Genomic DNA, 8395 nt, shown 5'->3' on the forward strand with positions numbered 1-8395 from the left:
GAGTTACTTGGAATTACCAATGAAGTCAGAAGCAATGACGGTCTGAAGGCCTTCCTGACTCTGTTTCGTGTTGGCATTCAGCAATCCTGCAGTATATTCTTTATAAATGGTACATCCAGGCTTAAGATTTTGGTGACATGGAAGGTTCCAGCATTTGGGATGAGCAGTGCTTTTCCATAAGCCCCATGCTATGAGCCAAAGGAAGTCACACCTGCTTTCCTCTTCTGTTCACAGGTGCCAAACAGAAGGAGAACGAGAGCGAATGACTGCTGTGAATGTACATGTTTGTAGGAGAACTTGAACAAAGTTTCTGGGTCAAGTTTGTCTCAAGAGCAGTGACTGCAATAGAACAGAGCAGGATGGTTGAGAATGTGTGTTGGGACTTAGTGACGGATGATGAGTCTCTTCCCCCAGTGATGTCGCAAAAAAAAAAAGCAGCATGACAAAAGCTTATGTTAAAATGTAGGCTCGTATTTCAAAATGTCTTCAAAACATTTGCTGGAAGACTTCACATGATGTCCTTCATTAAAATGCACTGTATTCTGAAACTTTTTCATTTTGTATTTGACAGAAGTCACTGGTCAGCAATGGATATATGTGGCATAAGGCAAGTGTATGGCATATTCATATCATAGTGCCTTATGTCAAAATACAGCAATATGTCATCACTGTTGCCCATCACTGTCAAAGGAAGTGTTGTGCTAAACGAGACACTGTATTTGAATGTGAAAGTCTTTAAACCTAAAACCAAATCAGTTTCAGTTCTCATTAGATTTGTCATAAAAGCTGTAATTTGGGTATCAGTAGACTTCTTTAAAACTTCAATGACAGTTTTGTGTTCAATGTTGCATTCTGAACTGAAATGTAAAACAAGACTGATTTAAAAACAGCTTTATTTATTTTTACTTTCATGACAATTTTTTACACATCTTTGGTGGATAGCTAAAATTTCACCATATCCATTAATAAACTGTTGATTGTTATACAAACAAGTGGGAGATTTTTCTCATTATTTAAAACTTCAGAGTTGCAGAAGCTGTGGCCTGTTGATCAGTCCGTGTTACTTGAGCTGAGGATTTCAGAAGCATGGATTGAAAGTGATCTGTACTGTCATACACAGGCACCACGGAGGAAGTGAGGTGCCAGAGGACAATATTTTCATCTGTATTAAAGTGTAAAATGATGTTTGTACAACAAAAACCCGAAACTTTTTATTGTATATGATCTGTACAGAAGCGGAGGAATGAGGAGAGCTGTGGGGTATTTGCTAATGTAAATGTACTGTAAAGTTTGAAGATGAGACTTTTATAACTGTAGATTCTTGTAGATGGAAGAAATTAAACCCTACAACATCAGTTTGGTTTTAGCAGTTCGTGCCAAGTTCTTTCACATGTGTAAATGTACGTGCATTTTGATTAGTGTAAACTATTAGAGGCACTCCTATTTTCCCTGGACTTTAAAGCTGGCTTATGCTAAATGGAGTAATGCAGGCAGGACTTTTGTACTGTGTTTCCACCCTGAATACTGCAATGGAATAATGCAGTAAATGGATCCATTATTTTTCCATTTATAAACATTGAGGTAAAAGGTGAACTGTTTTCAGTTTGCTTATAAAATGTGAGGGTTTTAGTGGTAATAAAAAACTTTCTTTAGAACTATTTCCCTTTCCTATAAGAACTTTAATTTCGAACTAAATGTGAAAAATTTCTTCTTGCAGGTACCTTTCATGTCTAAAAACACTCCTGTAGTACACAATGGAAGTTGTTGACTTAATCTCACTTTCTTTCTCTGTGAAAAACACTGTCAAGTCTCCTCTAGCACCTTTTCTGACTGGGTAAATATTGACTCTGTTCCCTGCAATTCCTGATGGTACTGAATTGGAATAGCTGCTTTGGCCCAAGAGCAGCGACCTTGGGGTCTGGTGCTGTGGTTGCTGCCATCAGAGCTGACATCAGCACATCTCTGATTATCCTTGTGTGGGAGATGGAGTGATTGGAACTAAAAATAGTGGCTCTCATTCTTCCTAGGGTGTGTGGAGGGGATAATTTGTGGTAGATAACTGATTAAGGGCAAGTGGGCAGCAGGGCTCCCTGCAAACGCCACACAAACCACGTAAAAAGCCAGGATACAGCCCCAGCACAGGCACTGTAGCATCCTCTGGCAGCTGGGATGGCAGGGAGTTGCCTAAATGGATCGTGAGATCTCTCTATCACTTATTTGCATGAGCATATTCTTCAGCCCTGTATTCAAGGTATTTTTAAAGATAAGGGTTGAACAGCTGGTAGGTACTTGTTTTTATGTATTTTGTAGCACAAAGTCTTCTGGCCCTGTTCCACACAGGCAGCTTTGCATGCAGCAGTAAGCAGAAAGCCAGAATGAATTTGCAGTTTTCAGACAAACATGTACAGACTTCTTATTGTAACGTTATTACAAGTAGTGCTGTTGGCACCTTGTGGACACAGGACTAGCAAAATTATGGACATCAGCCTCCTCGGTGACACAAAACTGTGTTTGGAGAATTTCCACCCTTACCCTCTGGGACTCAGAGCTGAACTCTGCATTTGTGAGGAGCAGAACCGCAGTGTGACCCCACAAGCCCGAACAAACAGCGGTGCCATCAAAAAGGCACTCGGCTTGTCCTGGCACAAGTGCTGGTGCTGATGCAGTAAACACAGCTAAAGAAAACGTGTCGTTTTTAATACAGATCAGTTTTCTTACAGAACTAGAGAAATGCTTGTTCCAGCATAAGGGAGGGGCAGGAGTAAGTAAATGAGGGTAGAGAAAGGAGGGGTGACTCAGCAGTGCTGCTGCATATTCCAGATTAAAGGGACAGCGCAACTAAAGCTTCGGTCCAGGACTCTTCATGTGGCTCGTGAGAGGCCCCAGCCTTGGAAAAGAGTTAATAAAATATCATTAAACTCCAGTTCTTGCACATTTTTCCCTCTGGACAGGTAGCAAACAGTACCTACAGATCTGAGACCACTGCAACAGCTCCAGATGCTCCCTTTCTTTCCACAGACAGGACCACGCTGCAGATGGAGGTGGCAGAACTGTCCCCCATGACTCCTGAAAGCCTGTTCAATAGGGCAGATGAAGAAATAGATTCTATTTTAACCAGCAGAACTGTAAAACACATCATCGATTCCTGTCCTTCCCTGTGCATTTCCTTGCCCAGCAAGAGCTGTATGTGAAAGATAATTATTCTGAAGGGCTCCTTGGTCTGGGAAGGGTTTTTACCTACTCTGGATATTTTTAACTCTTTAGGTGTAAGAAAATGTTTCTTAGTAGACTTCAGCCCTCTGTATTTTTCAGTATCTAGAGATGCTCTGAAACAATTGAGGAAAAATCACCCTTTGTTGGCATTGATCACTTGACTGACGAAAACATTTTCCTGTTATACTTCTGTAATGCTTCAGTTAAAAGGTCCAAGATCAGACAATATTTGCTGTTTACTGAACTGAACTCCAATCATTGTGTATCCGAGGCCTATTCATCTCCTTTTTCTAAGGAATACTGTTCTGCTGGGAATGTTTGGGCAACACAGAAAGAACCAGCCTCTCTTTGCAAGGCCTGAGCTCTTGTCCTCATGGCAGACAGGAGGAATCTGACTGAAGTGGTTCCAAGACTGCATACTGAGAACACTCCTTGCCATTTTCAGAGGGACCATAGGGTAAGCTGGAGTTTTGGTCCAACTAGCAGTGAGACCACGTGTGTTTAATCCTGTCTCACGGCAGGCTCTGTAACTGCTCACACTGAGCTCTCCAGTCAGCTTTAGAATAACTTCCAATTCAGCTTTAGAATTACTTCCAAAGTTTCTGTGAACTTTCACCCATATTGAACACTTATTAAGGGTAATTTCCAGAGGAAAATGCCATTCTGAATAATTTAATATTACCCTTGTACCCACATAATGTATTTATGCAAAAAGAATGTTCTGCAGACACTGCTCTTTGCTCTTCACTTCAGGTCTTAATTTAAATGTGGTTATGAAAGTCACTTTCTTAGTACCCATTTGGTTTCTGGTGCTTGCAGTCAGACCTGTTCCTGCTGAAGTGAATGGGAAAAGGTGACTTGCACTCATACATCAGACTCATTCCTTCAGAAAGTATGGAACATGTCCCTGCCAGCTGCACACCAGGACCTGTGTGGCATCAGTGTCAGTAGCCCCTGTGAACTGAATTTGTTCCTTAATTTGCTTCTACTAACATTTTGCCAGTGTTTCCATCTGAATATTGGAAAGTACAATGATGGAAAAGGCAGGAGCGGCAGGAACAAGTGTAAGGCTGGGCTGAATGTACTTTGTAACCTCTGCTGGCCGCAAGGGCTGTGCTGTGCCTGTGGGAGCACGCCCAGCACAAACACTGGACACACTTCAAAAAACCTCCTCGTGAAGGTCCTGGTTTGCTGAAGGACAGAGCAGGTAATTGTGCTGATAATTGCTGTTACAGGAATTGAAGGTACAAGTCAGAGCTGTTCTGCATTTGGGAGATGAGTAGCCGGGTGTTTGTGGGTTTGCACGTACTGGATTAGCATAAAAATACTTGACTGTTGAGTTACGTTTGCTACATGAAATTCATCGTGGTTTTTCCTCCATCATGGAAAAGCAGATACAGGAAACAAAAGAAAGTCATGTTCCTTTTTTCCAGCCTCCCTCAACACCTTGTTCCTGCAGACGGTTCTTGCAGTTCTCCCTTGTGGTATCTCCTCTTTCAGACCCGTGGCTGTACCTGATGTGTTGCATTCACTGACCATATTGTTGGCTCATTTACAGCAACATTAATGCCATTTATCATCTGAACTGATCCAAAGGCTATGTTTGATTTGAAGGAGTACCTGGTAAAGGCCTGGAGTGCAGGCAGTGCAGAGCACACATCACTTTGTCCCAAAGTTCTCTGAACTCCTTTGTAGTTCACACAACTTGCAAACACTACAGGCATGAAGAGGCTGCAGCAGGACCAGGGAATGTACAGGCAAAAGACCTAATCCCTAATGGTCCTGATGCTATGGAACACTGCACTGGGAAAACAGAGCCTGAACATCACACTTGGATTTGTTATAGGGGGAGGGAATTTCAGCAAAGGGACACAGTGTGTGAGGCTGCTCAGCCCTAAATATATAAACACTAAGAGTTCAAATAATGCACAATACCTGGATTAGACATTCCCAGCCACAGGTGCACTCTCCCTCTGCACCAGAGCACTCCAGGAATTGTTTAAGCTTCACCTGGCCAGGAGAAATGCAACAGCCTTACTATGATCCAGATCCTCTCGTCTTTGCTTAAGCTGCTGCTTGAGTGGCTGTGTCCCAGAGTGCTCCCAAAGGCCATCAGCAGTGTCACCCAGTCCTAGAGCGTGGAAAAACAACCCAGTTCCCTGAAAACTCTATATTTGCCTGTATTTGAGTGTCACAGTCAAGATAGAACGAAGCATTTGCGTGATTCTGACGGAGTAAGGATTGTTAGCCAATTCCTTGCAAAGAAACAGTGGAAGAAAAGGAAGTTAAAAGGTTGTCTTTCAAATTTAAAACAAACCCATGCCTAGAAAGGATGAGTTCTGTGTTCCTGCTGCAGCACAGGCTGACAAGCAAGGCGTTATCTTAAGGTGAGACAACTCCATTGCAATCTGAGGCAAGAAATAAAGCCAATAAAGGCGGGGGGAGTGGAAACCCTGCAGTAGTGAACTCCCCCAAATGAACACAGAGGGAGCAGGTACAGATTAACAGAAACAAGATGGATAAATAGACAAGGGTCCAAAAGGTGAATGGGATAAGAAAAAGAGAGTAAGGGGAGAGACCTCGTCAAAAGAAGTGGAGTGTCAATGAAGGAGCAAAACCAGAAACTCTTACAAACAAAAAAAATACTGATGCTCACCAGCATGGAGGGGTAGGAATGTATATTCTGAAAATGCAAATTATGTTTCACCAGCGTAAAAAGCACAGTGCCAAAATACTACAGGCAAGTAATAACTGTAAGGAGATGGAACTACTACAAACTTCACCTATTTTTCCAAATCCATGTATGGCATTGGAATGTAATTCTTATCTCAGTTCTCTCAGTCCTCTGGCTCAGTAAATAGCCCAAATTTTGGACCCACATTCCAGAGGGAGTGAGTGCAAAGATGATGGCACAGCTGCAGGGCTACACAAGGGATGGTCCTGCAGGATTATGGCTGCTGCAATTCTTGTCCTTTATAAACACGTCTGTCTTTTAAAACACACGAAGCAAAAAGGGATGTGGTGATGTACATCAGCCAGGGCTTTCCCTCTGCACCTCCTGGAGAGCTTTGAACAGTATCCCTGTTCACAAAAGCTGGATTTCCATAGGCTACTCTTTTTCTGCTGGCCCACCAAATCCCACCACATCATGAGATTGCACCAATCCCTATGGTGGGATTCTCTAGGTCTGTGATGAAGTGGGAATCTACTGCAGAGAGGCTGGACATGGAGAAGGAGCACACAGAGTTACATCCACTCCAGACATCACTGACAAAGTACATAAACCCCATGTTTTCTCATTAAATAACTATCCTTCCATCATGTCCCCATTCACTGAAGGCTGTTATCCCTGCTGTCTCACAGGTTACCAGCACTTATCCTGTAAAACCCCATAATCCAGGACATGAAGGGTATAATTAGGCTATCCCAAAAAATGTAGGTATCTCCTAAAAGCCTGTCTGACCCTTCAGAAGCAAGTCACTTTTGTGTACAAATGGCTTTCTTTTGCTTTAGTTCCCTGCCCTCTCAGCAGGTCAGATGAGAACACTAGTACTGGGAATGGGTGGTTAGGATCAGGGAGAAGCCAATCCATCTCCCTGAACATCATCCAGCTCTTAGGCTGTTTTAGCTGTACCCTGGCATAGCTGCATGTTAAGTACCACTGTACCCCAAAAAGGAGAAGCCGCCCATAAAGAAAATTACTTCTAACTATTGTTCATTTTTCAAGAAAATGTGGAAAGGGTGGATATTTACCAAAAATGTTCAAAATCAGAAGCAGAGGGGGGAAAAGACAACTTCACCGCTCACTGTGTCTTTCTCTCGTAAATTCTGCATCCATTAAGTGCTGCAGTCACCTCTTTTCAAAGTGGAAAACTCTCCGCTGCTTGGATCTCACAGTTAACCATTCCCAACCCCCCAAACACCTCCTCCCCCTTCCCTTATACGCCATTCCCAGCACTTTATCTATGCTGGGATTACATGGTTCCCCCTAAATTCTCTGCGTGCACAGGGAACGCTCTGCAGAGGCACCGCTATGGTTTTAAACAAACGCCAAATCCCGGGACGGGGAGCGACCCTTCCCGGGACGGGCGGCATCCTTGGAGCCCGCGGGGCTCCGGGAAACGAAGTGCACGGAGGAGCAGCGCCCGATCCCATTCCCGGGAGAGGAGCCCCCCTAGGATGGGGACAGGGATGAAGATGGGGATAGGGACGGGGACAGGGATGGGGACGGGGTTGGGATGGGGACAGGTACGGGGATGAGGACGGGACTGGGATGGAGACGGGGTCGGGGACGAGGACGGTAATGGGAACGGGGATGAGGGCAGGGATAGGGTTGAGGATAGGGATGGGGACTGGATTGGGATGGGAATTGGAATGGGGCGGGGTCAGCGATGGGGACGGCGATGGGACGGGAATAGGGACAGGGATAGGGATGGGGACGGGGATAGGGACAAGGATGGGAATAGGGACGGGGACAGGAATGGGAAAGGGGATGTGGACAGGGATAGGGAAGGGTATGGGTACGGGGATAGGGATGAGGACGGAGACTGGGACAGGGATAGGGATGGGGATGTGGTTGGGATGGGGACGGGATTGCGATAAGGACGGGGATAGGGATGGGGACAGGGCTACGATGAGGGCAAGCACAGAGGTAGGGACAGGGCTGGGGACAGCGATAGCGATGGGGATAGGGACGGGAAGGGGAACGGGGACTGGGACAGGCACAGGGACGGAGACAGGAATGGGGACAGAGATGGGTACAGGCATGGGGACGGGGACGGGCGCAGGGATGGGGACACGGACGGACACAGGTTCGGGTCTGGGGCCGCTCCCGGGGCGGCGCGCGCAGGACGCACCAACCGCCTCGCGCCGCGCGCGCACGCGCGCGCAGGGCCCTCACGCGCTCCCCCCTTCCCCCCCCCGCCCCCCCCACGTCCCCGCGCGCCCTTGGCCCGCCCGGCCCCGCCCCCTGCCCTCCCCCCTCCCCTCCCGCCCGTCCGTCACCGCGCCCCGGCCAATCCTCGCGCGCCGCCGCCGCCACAGCCACCAATGGGCGGGCGCGGAGGGGGCGCGCCCCGGGCGGTGCCGCCGCGCGGTGACGCGCGCGGCCGTTCCCCGTGACGCGCAGGTGCGTGCGCGGGGCCGGGCGCGCGGCGGCGGCGCTGGTGGAAGGAGGTCACGT

General features: G+C 46.6%; 1 protein-coding gene across 6 annotated transcripts in view; it reads left to right on the plus strand.

Annotated features, from left to right (window-relative positions):
* Positions 1-1352, plus strand: part of PRKAG2 (protein kinase AMP-activated non-catalytic subunit gamma 2) — a 211499-nt gene extending 210147 nt beyond the window's left edge. For all 6 annotated transcript variants that reach the window (XM_027648541.1, XM_027648543.1, XM_027648542.1 and 3 more), the window contains one exon: positions 235-1352. In XM_027648541.1, coding sequence (XP_027504342.1) covers positions 235-266 — 32 coding nt within the window. In that variant the 3' untranslated portion in view covers positions 267-1352. The remainder of the gene's footprint in view (positions 1-234) is intronic.
* Positions 1353-8395: the final 7043 nt, after the last annotated feature.

Source organism: Corapipo altera, unplaced genomic scaffold (assembly GCF_003945725.1).
Source record: "Corapipo altera isolate COAL_440 unplaced genomic scaffold, ASM394572v1 47, whole genome shotgun sequence".
NCBI lineage: Eukaryota > Metazoa > Chordata > Aves > Passeriformes > Pipridae > Corapipo > Corapipo altera.